General features: G+C 60.0%; 1 protein-coding gene across 1 annotated transcript in view; it reads right to left on the reverse strand.

Annotated features, from left to right (window-relative positions):
* The window catches only part of PGBD5 (piggyBac transposable element derived 5), a 140,637-nt gene extending 125,819 nt beyond the window's left edge, over positions 1–14,818 (reverse strand). Inside the window, exon 1 of the mRNA XM_079107636.1 lies at positions 14,017–14,818. Within this exon, the coding sequence (XP_078963762.1) occupies positions 14,017–14,344 (328 nt within the window). The 5' untranslated portion in view covers positions 14,345–14,818. The remainder of the gene's footprint in view (positions 1–14,016) is intronic.
* Between the last annotated feature and the right edge of the window lie 2,276 nt (positions 14,819–17,094).

Genomic DNA, 17,094 nt, shown 5'->3' on the forward strand with positions numbered 1-17,094 from the left:
GGATACAGCGGCACGGTGGAACCCTGGAAGAGAGGCTGTGCGCAGGGGCCCAGCACCAGGAGGCGACCAGGTCCCCTGCTTTATCCCACAGGCCAGAGAGCAGAAGCGAGCCACCGCGGCCACGGCTCCCTGTGCCCACCAGCAGGATGCCATGTGGCGTGGCACTCCTGCAGAGCCCGCAGTTCTGCCCACCAGCGTGCACCAGCAACGGGCCCTGCATCCTGCCTGACCTCAGGGGACAGTCTCTGGAGGGCCGTGAGGAGGGTCACGCAGGAGGACACATCTGGATATGGAGGTCATGGAGGCTGGAGGCCACAGCACAGAAGCTACCTTGGCCCCTAGGGCATGGGCCACACCACGGTCAGATCGTCCAGCACGGGCTGGTGGGGACACCAGGCCCTGCTCCTGGATGCCTTCCTGCCAAGTCACAACAAGGACTGGCTTCTCGTGCAGCAGATTCCAGGACCCAGCCACGATCTAGGAGGACGGAGCCACCTCTGGACGCCCGCAGCACAGCTCTGCCACACTGCACAAGGGACAAAGTGCTCTTCCAGAGAAGTTGGTCTCTGTCACGTCTAACAGCCCACAAACATCAGAGGCTTTGCAACCGTCTCGCCTCTGGGCCCACAGGCCTCTCTTCCATGCTCAGCAGCACCGCGAAGGGTGTGCGAAGCTGCCCGGCCATAAGTGCCAGTGACAGTCTTGCCTTTGGTCTCCTGTACCCGACACACCCCGCTCTGAAGCAGAGGTGCGGGAGCCAGGATCACCTGGCTGCCACAGGCCGGACCCCAGGCCGCCCTCGAGCCTGCTCCACAGCGGCGCTGAGTGCCGCCAAGTTCCAGAAGCTCCCTCCCTCCACGGGTCAGATAAAAGCCCCCAGAGCGCCGTCCTCTACCTCCGCCATGAACCCGAGGACAGCAGCTCTGCGTCCTGGGGCCTGCTCCAGCCTTCACGCCTCGCCCTGCCTCTAGGCTGCTCCTTGGAATCCTGTCCTCTGGCAGAGTGCCCTCGACATCTCCTGCGTCTGCATTCCAAAGCCATCACTGCCCTGGTCTGCAGGTCACACTTCCACGTGTGGCCCCTGTGCCCAGCTTCTGCCCCTCCCTGGGCTCCTGCTGAGTCCAGAAGCTGAACCGTGGAAATGTCCCAGCCTGAGGCTCAGTCCCCAGGTCCAGCTCTGCAGCACCATCTGGGAAGCAGGGCAGAGCTGCAGAGAAGTGGGGCTCAGCCCCTGCGCCTGGCGAGGGAGGGCTGTGTGCACCAGGAGACCCGGAACAGGAAGGGGGGCCACGGGAGGAGCCCATCTGGGTGGCCTGCCTCCGACATCTCCAAAGGCTGCCACCCTGGAACACAGGTTGCTGCTCCCAGAAGCTACAACCCACCAGGCATCTGCCACCAGGCCTTCCGTGCCAGCCCAGGGAAGAGGAGCTGGTCCTGAGGCCACCCAAGCGCTTCCAGGCTCTCTGCCGACTCTGCCCTGCGTGCTGGGGCTTCTGCCTCCCTCCACTCTCTGTTGGGAAGCTGGCTTCTCCTGTCCTCTCCTCAGGAAGGCCATCCTGCACCGCTCAGCCCGGGCCTCAACAAGACGGGGTTGCAATCTGTCCACCTCCGCTGCCCAAGCCTCCATCAGGTTATCTCCACAGATGGTATGGAGGGCTCTGCCCGGTTGCCTCCAGGGCCCTACCAGCCCCCGCTTAACTGACTACGGGGCCAACACTGCCCCAGCCCTTCCCTTGCTCCAGGCTGATGTGAGGCCTAGAGTGGGCCCTGCCAGCAGAGTTCACTTTTCTGGGTTAACACCAGGGGCGCCGTGGGGAGACACCTACCCAGGAGGGTAACAGACCTGTTCGCAATCACGCCGTAAACCAGAAGGGCTGCGGTCCTCAGGCGCCTGAGGACCCTGTCCAGGGGTCGGAAGCCACATGCTGGGGTCTCTAAGGACAGCTGGGGACAGATTTCCACTCTGGTTTATGCCAAATCCTCAGCTGTCTGCGCCATCCTGGGGATCACACTCCACTGAGGCCACCAGCCTGCCTGCACACACGTGTGCACATGAGCACACACAAACATGCTCACCCTGCCTCCAGCTGGCCACTGTGGTCAAAGCCCCTTCCTGCTGTCCAGCCCAGGAATTGGGGGCACCCGCCTGGCCAGCTGCAGCATCGGCAGACCACCGCTCGGCTCTGCCAGACTCCCTGTCTGCACCCCACCTGAAGCCCGCCTGGTGATGGGGAGCGGGACTTCTCAGCATCCGGCCTCGGCGAGGAAAGCAAGCCACGTGGCCTCGAGTCCCTGGGCCAGCACACTGGCAGTCCAGAATCCAGCCTCGCTCGGTCCTCCCCAACCAACCTGTCCTCCAGGGGCTCGTGTTTGAGGGTGATGGACGCTTTTACGAAGGACACAGCTTTAAACAGCAAGCTAATCCTAGCAACGGGGGGAGGGTAAGAAGAGTTGTCAAGTTCATTCCTCAAAACAATGATATAAAAATAATTTTAATTACTCCAAGATGTCGCTGCCACAAAAATAGCTCTAGGATAATATCTTCTCCCAAACGCGAGGGTCACGTGGCGCTCATGTGGGCCGATGGGGGCTGGGGCAGGCGCGCGGCCCCCGGAGCAGCAGCCTCAGCCTCCGCGCAGGGCGGCACATCCTCGGAGCTCGAGTGCAGGTGCTGCAGGAGGACCCGGCTTCCTCCGGGGCTGGGAACAGGCACGGGCACAGCAGCATCGTGGCCCTCAGACCACACGGCCTAGCAGCGCCCGCAAGCCAGCTGCAGTGCACTTCCTGCGAGGCCGAGGGGCAGGCACAGCTGGTCCCAGCACTTCCACAGGCCCTGGAAACTGCCCACGGGGCAGAAGGCCAAGACCTGCCATCTGAACCCCAAGTGCATAGCAAAGAGCTGGTGCCCGGCTCACCAGTGGGGTGTCCACAAAGCACCACAGGCTCAGAGGCTTCAACAACTGAAAGTTACATCTGCCTGTTCAGGCTGAGTCCAGGGTGGAGGTGTCACGGGGCCAGTTCCTCCTGAGCCCTCTTCTTGGTCTGCAGATACCGTCTTCTCCATGCGTCCTCACGTGGTGGCCCCTGAGGGTGTCTGTGTCCTGATGGCCTCTTCCAAGAAGGACCCCAGCCAGACTGCACCAGAGCCCACTGTAAGGACCTCAGTTGACCTGAATCACCTCTCCAAGGACCTGTCTCCAAATCGGGCTACGCTCTGAGGAAGGTTAGGACTCCACCTGTACTCTGGGACACTCAGGTCAGCCCATGGCGGGCAGGAGGCGGCATTTGGCACAGAGCATGCTGGGTTCAGAACCAGGAACACAGCCTCGGGCGAGCCCTCTTCTCTGCAGAACCCACCCAGGTCTCTGCGCTCCCAGTATGGCCCACCCCACCCACCAGGACTGTGTGTCCAGGGCTGAGGACCTCAGGCCTCAGTGTACATCCCCTGTCCTCAGCAACAGCTCCTCAGGCCATATCGAGTAGGACGAGAACCCAGCCCAGGACCAGCGCACCAGCCCCAAAGCAGTGCCTCCGAGCCAGGCAGGGGCAGGGAGCGCCCTGTGGACGCCGTGGCAGGCTCTGCCTCACACGCAGCTCAGGCAGGCCCAGGGGCCCGCAGCACCAACAAAACCAGACAGCTCTCTCAAAGTCAAGTTGTTACTTAGCAACCCTGACAGGTTACCGTGGTGGCTGGTGGGCTAAGCCTCAGGTGCAGCCAGCAAGAACACACCAAGGCAGGGCATCCAGACCGGCCAGCGACAACAGGGGTGCCAGTCCAATCTGAAGCCAGATGCAAGACCAGTAACGTGTCCTTAGATACGTGTGTCCCGGGTGACGCAGGCTCCTTTCCCTAGGAGACCCTTAGTCTGAAACTGACTTAATCGGTGCACTACATTCTGCTGCCGACTTCACCCGACAAGCCTTGCTGCTCGCTGGCACGGCGGGCTTCATCTCGGGGGCGAGCCCTACAGCAGGTGAGTCTCCCACAGAGGGTCCAGTGGGGTGGGCACTCTGCTAGGAGGGGCCATGGTAGAAAACCTGCTCCTGGGCCCTGGCCCTCAGGAGCCCTGCCCAGTCCAGGGGCCTGCACTCTGGCTCTGAGGGGGAACACAGTGATGCCCACCCCCGAGGCCCACCCGGAGGCCTCGCTGGGTAATGCTCACCAGACCTTCTGGCCCTTCCAGACACGTCACCTGCCACGCCACCTCTAACAGGGACGTGAGCAGTGACGCGTGGTGAGCAGCAGCGGGTGACCCAGGCTCCAGGAGGTACTGCTATGAATGCAGACTTTGCTGAGACGGAGCCTGACCCGCCCCTGCGTATACATCTGGGGCCCCTTCAATGCAGGCCAAGGTCAGGCCACGCCATCCCTCAGGGCACCGCCTGGCTAGGCCCTGCGGTGCCTGGAATCTAAACACTTGGGGCCACCTCCACCCACTCCTGGGCTCAGGTCCACACCAGCCCTCCCATGAGGACCCTCGGCCCAGTGCCACAGCACCTCGAGACATTACAAGGGGCACATGACCCCTTGCTACAATGTGCCACGTCACGCTCAAAGTCCACGCCAGCTCCTCCTGACAGCCTCCAAGGCCTCGGCCTGCCCCTGCCCTGACCTCCTGGCTCCAGGGGGCTCCCGCCTCCTGCAGGCACACATGGCAGGCAGTGCCTCGCCTGAGTACAGGTACTGCCTCCTAGGGGAGCAAGCGGCCAGCTGCTCACCCCCTGGAAGCCTGGCTCCTCAGTGAGGCCTGCCCATGCTGATTCTGCAAGGGACCTCCCTGCCCCACCGCTCCCAAGCCCCTGGCCTACTGTGCCTCCCATGCCCCTCTGCAAGCTTCCGCCTGCCCTACTCAATGCCTGCTGGGGTCCCCTCTGCAGCAAGTGCCCTTGCAGGCACCCCAAGGCCCTGGGACAGTGCTGGAGACGCAGGGCACTCGACGAAGACTGGAACCCCATGCTGTGCCACGCAGCACGTGGCAGAACAGCCGCAGGAAAGAGCCGGTGCTCTCTGGGCACCTCCCACAGGCCGGGCTTGAGCCCTCATGCTCCGCCGCACACAGCCTGTGAGTCGGGCCTGAGAGGACGGTCCAGAGAGGTCGCCCAGCCACGCAGGATCAGGCCTGGACTGCAACCCATCAGGGCCCAGGCGATGCTATCCCCACCCTGAGAAGCATGGGAGCTGCCTGTGGTCACCGAGAAGCAACCTTTCCCACGGCTCACACTGTCCCTGCCCCAGCAGCTCTATGCAGACCACCAGGACAGGACGGGTGGAGCCCCACTTTAGGGCGGCTGCTGGCTGGTTCCTGGGGAGACTGCACGCTGGTGCCAGCAGTGCTCGTGGCAGGTCAGGCCACGTGCACAGTGTGACAGGCCTGCACACAGGAAGCACGGGGCTTGCTCACCCCGAGCCGAGGTCTTCCCACGGGCAGCCGTCACCAGGTCCTGACTGCAGAAGCAGCCTCCTGGCGGGCAGAGATGCACACTGCCAAGGGCAGAAGCTGAGCTCAAGGCCTCAGCAGACCCGGGCCCGAGCCAGTCCAGGGAGCAAAGCTGCTTGCGTAAAACCTGATTTTGGAGGGCTGGGACGTAGTGAAGCCACACTGTGTGGCCAGCAGGATCCCTGCTCCCGGCCTCTCACCCGGGCTAGGCTGGCACAGGCACACAGCGGCCCACTGGGCTCCCTGGCAACACCTCCCTCCCAGCCTCCCGGCAGAGCTGCAGCAGCCCCCGCACTGACACCCCCGTCCTCAGCAAGACGGAGGGCAAGCCCACGGCCGTCGAGGGGTGCGCAGGCCCAAGCAGAATGAGAACAGGGCCCGACTGCCCGCAGTGAATCAGCCGGACCCCAATGCCAAAGCCACCGCCGGGAGCAGCGGCCGAGGGGTCACCCCCCCAGCGGCGGGAAGGCCCTCGGAGTCACTCACACCAGGAAGAGCATGGCAGGAGGGCACAGGGGCACCTGAACGTAGGGTGACCACAGAGCTCACGGGAGCCATGGCCGAACACAGGAAAGGGAGCGTGACTCCAGCTACCCCCTCCCCACGCGGCAGCCGAGGGGCAGTGACTTGAAGCACCCACCCAGGCGGTGAGGCCACACACCATGGAGCACAGCAGACCACCGAGACAGAGGACACCGACAAGATCGGAGGCCCCAGAAGCAAAGGGACAGGAGGGGCGACAGGCACACGTCCCAGGCATGAGCGATGGAGAAGGCCGTGGCAGAGGCCGGCACGATCCGTCCCCCTTGCTGACAGTGCAGGAGGGAAGTCACTCAGGCAGAGTGAACTTCTCCCAGGGGAAGGGCCAGGAGCAGGGGCCTCCAAGACAGAGGTCACCTGACCTTGGAGGAGACCCACCTGAGGAAGAGTCCAGGCGTGACCACCAGCCCACAGCCCAGGATGCCAAGGAGGGTCTCAACCAGAGCCAGGGCTCCCTGGGCAGGAGGGAGCACCTGTGGGGCACCTGTGGGTACCTGTAAGGGAGGCCCCGACCTCCGCAACACCACAACGATGCCACTGAGTCACGCGGAGGCCAGCATGCCTGAGAGTGAACCCCCCACGGCCAACGAGGGACTCCGATGTCACCAGTGTCTCACTCTCGCCCACGGCTACCTGTTCCGGGTCACCCGCCTGCAAGCCTCACGCGCCCTCCTCCACGGGCTGAACACTGCAGGCTGTGAGCAGAGGAGTGTGGCCATGAGGACCGTCACGGCCGCTCGTCTCTCCCAAGGAGACGCGCCAGGGGAGCAAGAGCTTCCACACACAAGAGGAACAGGACAGGTAACGTGGACGTCACAGGCACTGCCCGGTGCTGCTCAGACCCCTTCTCAAAGAGCACCTGCCCTTGCAGAACAACAGCTGTGAGGTAAGGGGGATGGGGACAGAATGTTAGCAGGGGAAACGGATCGGTCTGTGGACGTTCAACAGCGGCTGAAACTAAACTTGAGGGGGAAGAATTCAAGTTTTTCAAAAAGGTGCTCTAACGACTCAACATCCACTCACAAAGGGAGGCTGGTGGAGCCCACACGGCAGAGCACTGAGGCCTGGCATGGAAACTCAAAGCAGGCTCCAGAAGGAGGCAGGCAGCCCTCCGCAGCCCTGAACCCCCCGCAGGACCTCACCCAACCTGCCGCTTACGCGCCTGCAGGGCATCGCCAAGAGCCAAGAGACAATCACCACCACGTGCAGAGCAAGGAAGGGCTCTCAGCTATGTAAAAACATGACCATCCGTACGCCGGGCCAGCCAGAGGCAGCATGCACCCCGGCTGGCCTGATCCAGCCAGCTGCCGGGACAACTTAGCAAGACCCTGTCGCAAAATGAAATAAAGTGGGTTGGGTTCTTACTACGTATTTACGAGTATGAAGGTATTTCCAAATAAAATGTTTTTAAAGTATTTTAAAAATAAGAATGAATGGAAAATAAAGGACTGGGAATGTAGCTACATGTCTGGAGTATGTGAGACCCTGGGTTCCATCCCCAGCACTGCCAAGGAAGAAGGAAGGATGGAAAGGGAACCTAGAGAAAAAGCAGGTCAGAAATAATGCACAGCCCCAGGTCAAGGCAGAGGAGATGAAATGGAAGTGGCCAGACCGACTGCCGCCAAGCTGGGCAGAGGCCGAGGACCGCAGGACGGGGGGAACCGTCCACAGCCCCACGCCAGAGAAAACAAAACATAACTGCTCATGTGCCCAGTGACACTGCCCCTAAGTCCTTCAGAAGGCAAGAACTCCGTGACACCCAAACTCGGCAGATTTGAGGCCACCTCCCTCCTGGAGAGGAAAGGGAAGAGCAGGCAGATACCTGCCCCAAGCACAGTGTGCTGTCCTTACACCTGTGCCACCTGTGCCACAGCGAGGAGCCACTGTACAGTTGGCCACAAGGTGACCCTACACGTCCCCTACGTGAAAGAGTTACAGGCCACTGCTGTGGTTGCAACCCAGAGAGAATGCAGGCAACCAAGAGGCCTTGGAAATGAAGCAGCACACGCAGATGAAAACAGCAGAGGCCAAGGCTGACGGACGGGTGGAGGCAACGGAGGTGGCGCTGCACTCGGGAACTGGCGGCGCCTCAGCATGGAAGCCTCGGGGGGGCCTTGTAACATGCTGGCTCTTCTTGCGCCTCCACATGTGCTTCTCCACAGTCCCACCTTGTCCAAATCCTTCCAAACCCTCCTGGGGCCGGCATCGCCAGGAACCCTGTATCCCTGCTGAGCTGGAGATCGGGCTCCCCCACTGTTCCTGCAACGGGACAAACACAAATGCAGACTCAGGCAGCTTTGCAGAAAGCCTCACAGGGAAGTGGGGTCGGGAAGTGGGGTCAGGAAGCGGGGACAGGAAGCGGGGTCGGGTAGCAGGGCTGCGGTGGGGTCCAGGACTGCGCCTCTCCGCCCATCAACGCAGACAAGGCAGCTCTCTGGGTGCCAGTTTTCTTGCAGACATGGCTGAGGGGCCCCTCCTCCCAGCTGAGAGGGATGAGGAAGCACCTGGGGCCCAGAGGCACGCCCTTCCCCCACCCCTCTCTCCCCAGCCCCAGGGCACGTGTCTCCCCTATTACTTCACCCCAGCAGGGTGCAAGGCCTTTGCTGAATTGATACCTGCCACCTCCCACACTCTGCTGGTGCGAGATCAAATGGTGACCCATGTGGCAGCAGCTCAGGGGTCCTCCACCAGGAGGTCCTGCCCCAGGAAACATGTGGCAACATCTGCAGACATCCCCTGACATCCACTTACAACAGAGGAGGGCACCTGGCAGGGAGAGCCCACCCTGCTGCCAAGGCCCTGCGGCACCCTCCACGAGCAAAGGGTTACTGGTTCCAAACGCCAACACGGCCAAGCCGAAAGGCCTTGCACTAAAGGTGAACACACGCCTGACCTACACCCAGCAGTCCCGGTCCCAGGTACACATATCCAGGAGAAAGGATGTGTATGTCTGTTTAAAAAAAATAAAAAATAAAAAAGGACTTTTTCAGAAGATCTATTTATAAACATCCCCAAACTGGGCCGTGGGTGTGGTGCACACCTCTAATCCCAGTGACTCGGAGGCCGAGGTGGGAGGATCACGGGTTCAAGGCCAGTCTCAGGAATTTGGCGAGACCAGGTCTCAAAATAAAAGCAAAAAGGGTTGGGCTGGTAAAGTAGCTGGGTTCAATTCACACGACTGGAAAAAAAGCCCCTCAACTGGAAACAACCCAAAAGTCTACAGTAGGATAACTACAGTACCCTGCACGGGGACCACCGTGGGCAACACGGGAGCAAGACTGCTCAGGAGCGCCGTGGACGGACCTCGCAGACGAGCAGGGCAGCGTGCAGTGACGGGGCCCTGAACCCAGCTGCCGCTGCCAGGTGCCGGACCCGGGTGGCAGCCACGCAGCGCGCCTGTGCAGAAGGCACTGCCGGGCACACGTCTCGCACCCCGGCCTGCCTGGCAAGTGGACTCGCCGCAAGCTCCATCCCACCCAAGCAGCACAGGCCGGCCTGCTGGCCCTCACAGGGCCCCTTCTCGTGGGCACGCTGGCTGGCGGCTGGCAGGAGCGCAGCAGGCACGGCTCTGAAGGCACCCTCACAGCAGACACCCAAAGCCTGGCCACGTGCGAAGCCCTGGCCTGGAAACCCTGTGGGCGCTGGCAGAGGAGCGAGGGCAGGGGTGCACCATGAGGCTTGGGCTCAGCTGGAGGCACAGGAGGGCACGAGCCCCCCGCCCCACGTGCCGCAGGGAGGCCTCCGCCCAGCACGCCTGTGAAGTGGAAAAGGAGACACCTGTGACCCCTCACCATGACCCCGGCACCACGGACCTCAGACACAGGAGGCCTGGGCTCAGTAATGCCGCCTGGCTATCCTGGGTAATGGGAGATCACAAGATTTTAGTTTCTTCATCTTTTTAAAAAATTTTCTAAAAGAAACAAATCAGTTGTTAATGAGAAAAAATATACAATCATAGTTCTTAAAAATAAAAGTAGATCTGAGCCTACAGAACTGGGTCAGGACTCAACTGCCCTGTCGGCATCCCAGAGGTCCCAGCCAGGCACAGCCAGGGTGCAACTCCAGACCCTTTGGCCCTGACCAGGTGCTGGCGGCAAAACTCCCCTCCCGGGCCGGGTCTCTAGAGCGGCATGCCGACCACAGGGCCAAAGGCAATTCCACCGGTGAATGTGAAAACGAGTATCTGAGAAAAGTTCCAGCTTAAGATAAATAAGTAAAAGGTGCTGCCTGTCCTGCATTGCCAAGCCCACCTGGGGCCAGCTCTTCCCACCGCCCCCACGCTGCTGGAATGGCACATTGCCTCTGCCAGCAGGGACAGCACCTCTCTGCCACAGAGACCCTGTGAAGATCAGGTGTGGTAATACACCAAAGAGCAATTACAAAGGTAAACTGGTGGTCAGCAATGTCACCAGGAGCCCGGGGCACCGGCCTGACTAGCAGGCTCCTGGGGCAAGCACCCTCGGGAGGGCCAGGGTCAGCCCTCTCCCAGGCCTGTGTGGGCCTGCTTGGGTGTCTCCAGCATTGCGCAGGGTTCCTCTCACAGCTCCCCAAGACCCTGGCTCCTCTGCACCACAGTGCCTGCAGAGCTAAGGCCAGACGCAGGGACACCTGACCCCACAGGGGCTCCAGGTGTGTGAGCGTGCAACGCCCATGGGACAGAGGGTCCCGGTTTAACTCCGGCCTTCAGGGAGATTTCCTCTTCTTGTTTGTCAGGAAGACGTCAAACCAACAGCAAGCTTAAAACAGAACACTCGGCAGCATTGATTCTCAATGCCCTGCGTCCCTCTCCAGCTTCCAAGGTCACGCCTTCACCGGAGGGTTAGAGGGCTGCTGGCGGGGCACAGGGGCTGAAAAAACCTCCCATGAAGTTCACCCTCTGACTGAGAGGGCAAGTCCCGCAGACCCCAGCCCAGCCTGACCAGGACCAGACACACCAGAGACGGGGGCCCTGGAGCCATGGGCCCTCTGTCTCCTCACAAGACAGAAGGGAGGAAGAAACAGAGGCAGAGGCCCAGAACACAGATGGGCCTGATTCCACACTGTTTCAGGAGGGAGCTGCAGGCCACGCTGGTTATCTGCACAGCAGGCTGGGAAGCTGACAGCTTGAGAGGCTATTTTGGGGGATTTGCTGCAAGCCTCGTTAGGAGTAGGTCCTGCGCCCCTGCTCCAGAAAGGGCTTCAGTCCCCGGGATGACCCTCCATACGCGCAGGGGTTAAGAGCCTGGCAGGCAGCCTGCTGGCAGTGTTTATATTTAAATCATCCCAAGGGGACCCACACCTCAGAGCACAGTCAAAACCTGGGGGAGGTGAGAGGGAGGAGGCAGGAGGTAACCCACCCCAACTGCTCCAGGAAGAAGATGCCGAACAACATAGGAGAGGGCCAGGACTCACCCCGAACTCACCGGAGCTGCAGAAACGCAGCCCCAGGGTGGCTCTGGATCCAGCTCTGCCCCTCCCCTCTCTGCTGTGCTCTCCCCGCACCGGGCCATCTGGCAGCTCCTACTGCAGCTCCAAACAGGATGGTCCTCAGTGATCACATCCCTCCTGCACAGGGACCCTCTGCAAAGGTCTGCAGGTCCTCAGAGGACTTCAGGACAAACGTTAGGATCTCTTTCTGACAGAACAAACCGACTCAACTCAAAGGAGCACAGCAATGCGCACGTACACGTAACAGTTACTTACATGTCTGCACATTTACATACAAGCGTGTACAGCTGTTTTCACAACGGGGTCAAGGCAAGAGAATCTCAGATAGGTCTAGAATCTGGGCTTTCATCCTTGGACGGCAGAGCGTTTCAATCACAAATGTTCTATTATGAAAGCAGATTACAGATCAAACTGTCACGCTCTCGGTCTCCTCATCCCACTCAGGGAGACTTATCAGGAAAAACTGGGCAACGATAGGGGAGCAACACAGTCTGCACTCCTTGCAGTGAGGAGCAGCTGACTGCTGGGGTGTCTCGGATGCCGGCTGTGGATAAGACTGGCAGACTGAGTCTCTCTGCTCTCAGAACACTGGGGTGCAGCTTCTGGCCTCTTCATAAACGCATCCTTCTCTCTCCGAGCTACCAGACACAAGGACTTTCTCTTACCATCTCTTTGAAGCCTCCATAAATTACCTTCCATTGTTTCAGGGAAATCTGACTTCAACCTTAACCAGGCATCAGCCTTTACCCTCCACCCCTTAACCCAAATTTCCTTCAGGGAGAGAGTGTTGCAGAGAGGAAATTCTAAATGAGATCTGGATTTAGAAGACAAGCTCCCACACAGAGCAGGAAAACAACATCGGATATAAATACCAACAGAGCACGTGCCTGCCTGGGAAAGGGCTCCACTGTGACTCTCAGGTCCAGGCACAATCCAGTGGGCATCTGCAGGAAGCAGAATGTGAACCCAATGCCCAATGACACAGGATACTGCGCTTCATGACCATAAGCACTGCCGCGGATAGATCACAGGGCTCTGCTTCAGAACATCCCCCGTTATAGGCTACCGAGAAACATGAGATTGCTTTAGAATGTATTTCAGCAACCGGCCTTCTTGCTCCAGCAGAATCACGGCTTACATTCACAACCAGGCCCAACCCTGCACAACTTCCCTGTTTGACCTGAGACCTAAGACACCTGCATGGTTCTCCCAGGTTGGTTTATCTCTTCAGCTCTCCAAGACCAACTGAACCACAGATGCTCACAGCATAGTCTGTCCAACCAGGGCCCCGGTCTGGCACCACTCCTAAAGCCAACATGGAAAGCGGTTGTCCAGGATAGGAAGCCCTAATGGCACTCTGAAAGCTGGAGAGTGGTACATAAGGACTACTCACAGTGAGTGGTTCTGAAAATCTCCACACTGTTACCTACAGCCCAAACCAGCAGGCTTTAAGATTTACCCACCCCAAGCATTGCACAGGTAACTTGAACCCTCCAAGCCCAACTGCTGCTCATCACATCCAGTGACTGCAGCCTGACACAGGCTCACAGACCACTCCCTTCAGAGTCCAGCCAGTCCTCCCAGCCACCCAGCAAGCTGCAGCACCATGTCCAGAGCTAAGCCTGGGCTCCAGCCAGAGGCCCTTGGGCCTGCCCTCCCATATGCCTGTTCCTGACAGGTTGAAACACAAAGAGCCACAGGAGGAGAGGCTGTGTTTAGCATGCACAATGACCTAGGTTGGATCCCTACCATCCTCTCCCCACAAAAAAAGAGGCAGCCACACGAAAAGCTGCATCAGGCCCAGGGCGGCCACTCCCTGGCCCTCATTACCACTGTTTCTGTACCCAGAGATGAACATGGTGAGAGAGAACGGGCCTACCAGGGAGGACAGCTAGGAAGGAGGGTTTCCACCTTTTCAAAGAGCAGAGGCACTGAGCCACCGCAAAGTAGTGACATTTTAAAGCCCAACTCAGCAAGCAGGCAGCAGGAGGAATCCAAGCAGCCTCATCGGCCAGCACTCCAGTCACCTCTCCATATATGGGGGCATATCCCCACACCTGAAAGCACCTCTGTCGCAGCCCACACCCCCTAGCACTTCCATGTGAAAGTCGTGCTTCACGCTCCACATTCTTAGCAAGAAACCCCATGGCATGGACAGGGAAGTTTCCCAGATTAGCAGAAAACTAGCTCAGCCTGTAAAGACGCAGTGGGTGGCCTCTGGGCTCCTCTCTGTCAGGCTCCAACTGGAACCTGCCTCACCTCTGGCAGTTGGGCCCCTCTTGCCATCAGCAAAATGACACCTGGGCCCAGCCCCAGCCACGCCAAGCTTTCAGCCTCCCCCAATAGGGTAGCTCAACTTCACCAAGCCCACAGGTGTGCCGCGGCAGATGAGGGGAAGAACCTCTGGGATCAGTCACTGGTAAAGTGCGGGCGTGGCATCCACCCACCAGGAGAGCGCAGCAGGACCCTTTCCCACTTTACCTCCCAGCCCCCACAACCTCCTGAAACGCACAGGTGCCCCACGAGGCCCACGCGCCTCTAGGACCCGCCCGCCCTGCCCTGAGCGCTTGTCGCCCGGGCCGCGCCCCTGCACCCCGCAGCCACTCCTCACCACCGGTGTCCTCGAAGCGCGGGGGCGGGCGGTCCCGCAGCACGGCGCTCCAGCCCGCGCTGGCCTCGTCCTCCTCTGGCTCCTGCGAGTCGGGGTTGCCGGGCGGTGCGGCGGCCCCCGGGGGCGCAGGGCGCTCGTGCTCGTCGTCGGAGGAGGCGGCCGAGGAGGAGCGCGAAGCGGCCGAGGTGCTGTAGAAGGGGTTCCCGCCGCTGTCCGGGCCCGACTCGCCGAACACGTCGTCCGAGATGTGCAGGCTCTCATAGCGCGCGCGGGCCGCCTCGAGCAGCGCGGGTGCCCTCCTCCGCGCGCCCCCGCCGCCCTCGGCCATGGCCCCGGCCACCCGCGCGCCCGCCCCCCACAGCGCCTCCCAGCCGCACGCGCCAGGCCCGGGGCCCGCGCCGCGGCCCGCCGCCCCCCACCAGCGCAGCCCGCAGCACAGCGCCCGCCGCCCCGTGCCCGGCCGGCCCGCCGTCTTGGCCGCTCGGGCCGCGCCCGGGGTGCGCCTGGGAGCTCGGGCACCGCGGGCTGGGGCCGCGGCGAGAAGGGGCTCAGCCGGTTCCAGCGCCGCCGCCGCCGCCGCCGCCGCCGCCGCCGCCGCCGCCGCCGCCGCCCCCGCCCGCTGTGTCTCCGCCCGCTGTGCCTCCGCCGCGCCCGGCCGCCGCGTCCCCGCGCGCCAGCCCCGCGGCACCCGCGCTGCGCCGCCGACCTTCCCGGGCGCGAGCCGCCGGGCGGGCCCGCCTCCCGCACCTCCGGCCGCCGGCCAATGAGGAGCCCGGCCCGCGCGGGGGCGGGGAGAGCCGGGCGGGCCTCGCCGCGACGCTCCACCTCTCCGGCGGCGGGCGGGGCGCGCGGCCCGGGCCCGGGCGGTCGCCTGCTGCGGGGGCCGCCACCCGCAGGCCCCGCGGCCCGGCGCGGGTGGGCAGGGTGGAGCCAGGGAGGGGGACAGCGGCGCGTCCTGCCTGCGCCCGGCTCAAGCGCCAGCCCCGCCCGCTATCGCGTGCGCAGCCGCGTCCGGCGCCAGGGAGCTGTCCGCCCGCGGGTTCTGAACCCGCCGCAGAATCACTCGGTAGCGGCGGCCCAGCCGCGCCGCGCGCTCCTGTAAGCGCCTGGCTGCCTCGCTTCCGGGAACCTCGCCCGGATTGGGAGCGCCTCGCCGGTGTTTCTGCGGTCAGAGGCTAGCGCAGCCTCCTCTAGGCCCCAGTGACTGTGGCTGGCAGCGCTGGGGTTAGACAGTCGCCCTCATCATCTTTGAGTTGGACACCTCTGAACTCAAAATACTCGTTACTTCCAAAATATTGATGCCTCTTCCACTGCGTTCTAACATCTCTCCTTGCCCACGCACGGGACACACTCATCTGTTAGAATAAGGCACAACTACCCGACTGCGGCACTCTGGTGACAATACATTGACAGACTGTGACCCCGCTTCCTGGGTGGAATGTGTGGTGGTCTTCCTCCTTGATGGCCATACTTAATATCACCATCTTACCTTTTCTATCCCCTCCCCCTCCCGCAGAGTGCATTAAATCACATTAATAGTCATTGGGTCATGAAGTCACTTTCACTCAAATAGATCCACAAAGATATGAAGGGCTTACAAATTCTACTGAGTACAGTCTCAAAACCAAAGACATGTTGCTATTGCTTCCCCACCCCCACCCCCCTTTGGTACCAGGGCTTGAACCCAGAGGCACTTAACCACTGAGCCACAACCCCAGTCACCACCCCCAAGATCTCGCTAAGATGCTTAGAGCCTTGCTAAGTTGCTGAAGCTGGTTTTGAACTTTTGATCCTCCTGCCTCAACCTCCCCAGCCACTGGAATTACTGGCCTGTGCCACTGCACCTGACCATGTTACTATTTCTAAGTGCATAGAGAATGAAGATTTTGGACTAGTCTGCCAATAAGTGAGGTGGGTTCAGCTGGCAACAGTTCATGTTCTCCCCTCCCCAGCCCCTGTATTTCCTCCTCCAAATCAGGGGCTCTGTGCAGGCATGAATTCATGATAAACACTTTGACACTGTATATAAAAAGGAAGGGATTCATATAGCATTCTTGCTGTACAGATAGGCTGACAAATGAGAAAGTGTCTGCAAAGAATTGTGCCACAGAGAAGGGCTGGTTTCCAGCTGACCTGTACACTTCACTGGACAAACCAAAGATTGTGAAGCAAGAACAGGTCATCAGATTGGTCAGAGCAGTCATGGTGAATCACAGGTTGAAGAAGCCAAAGCAGAGTGAGGTCTCACAGCACAAGCTCAGATCCCGCAACTAAGCATCATATAAGATGCCAAGATTTCCTATTATCTATTAAAAATAATGAAATAGGAAAAACAACTGGATGGGATGGGAGGGGTAGAATCTACAGGAAAGAGTCCCTCCTTCCCCAGGTAGCCCTTGAGAAAGTCAGCCACTGAGTGAGGAGCACTTTGCTCTCCAGAGGCAGCCAGAATGGAGCAATACCACTCTGAAGACAGAGACTCTTCACTGTCTCCAATTTGCATTTGTGTGGTGCTAATCCCAAAGAAGTGGGGGGCCTGGGCTCAGTCACTCTCTTGAGGTAGCCACATTAGGAAGAGGATCTGTGGTCACAAAGGAAGCAGACTTGAGAAGTCAAATCCTTACCCCAGTGCTTGCCAAATGAAAGCCAGGTGACCATTACAGCTCAGATGAAGAGTTTAGCATGTTATTGTGTTTAAGCACAAGTTTCTCAACAAGAAAAGTAAAAATATTTCAGCCTTTGGTAACTGCTCCTCACTGTTCCCATCTGCTTGGTGTCCTCCTCCATCAGAAGTACTCACTAGTACACTGAGATCGTTTAGCTCAGAATCATTTGAAAGCATCTTCCAAATGACTTAACATTGAAACATAATTCAATAATCTTAGATTAATAATGTGTTTTTAGTTTACAGTTTTTCTGAAAAGCTCCAGGTGGTAAAAAGCAAGCCACTGTATAACAGACTCCTCAGGTTTTGTTAGAACCAGGTTCAAGCATTCATGTGACAGGGCTGATCACCATTTTTTTCTTACGTCTAAGCCTCCTTGTTACCCAAGTCCTGGGCAAAGGTCCCTGGCCAGA

Source organism: Sciurus vulgaris (assembly GCF_902686455.1).
Source record: "Sciurus vulgaris genome assembly, chromosome: 12".
NCBI lineage: Eukaryota > Metazoa > Chordata > Mammalia > Rodentia > Sciuridae > Sciurus > Sciurus vulgaris.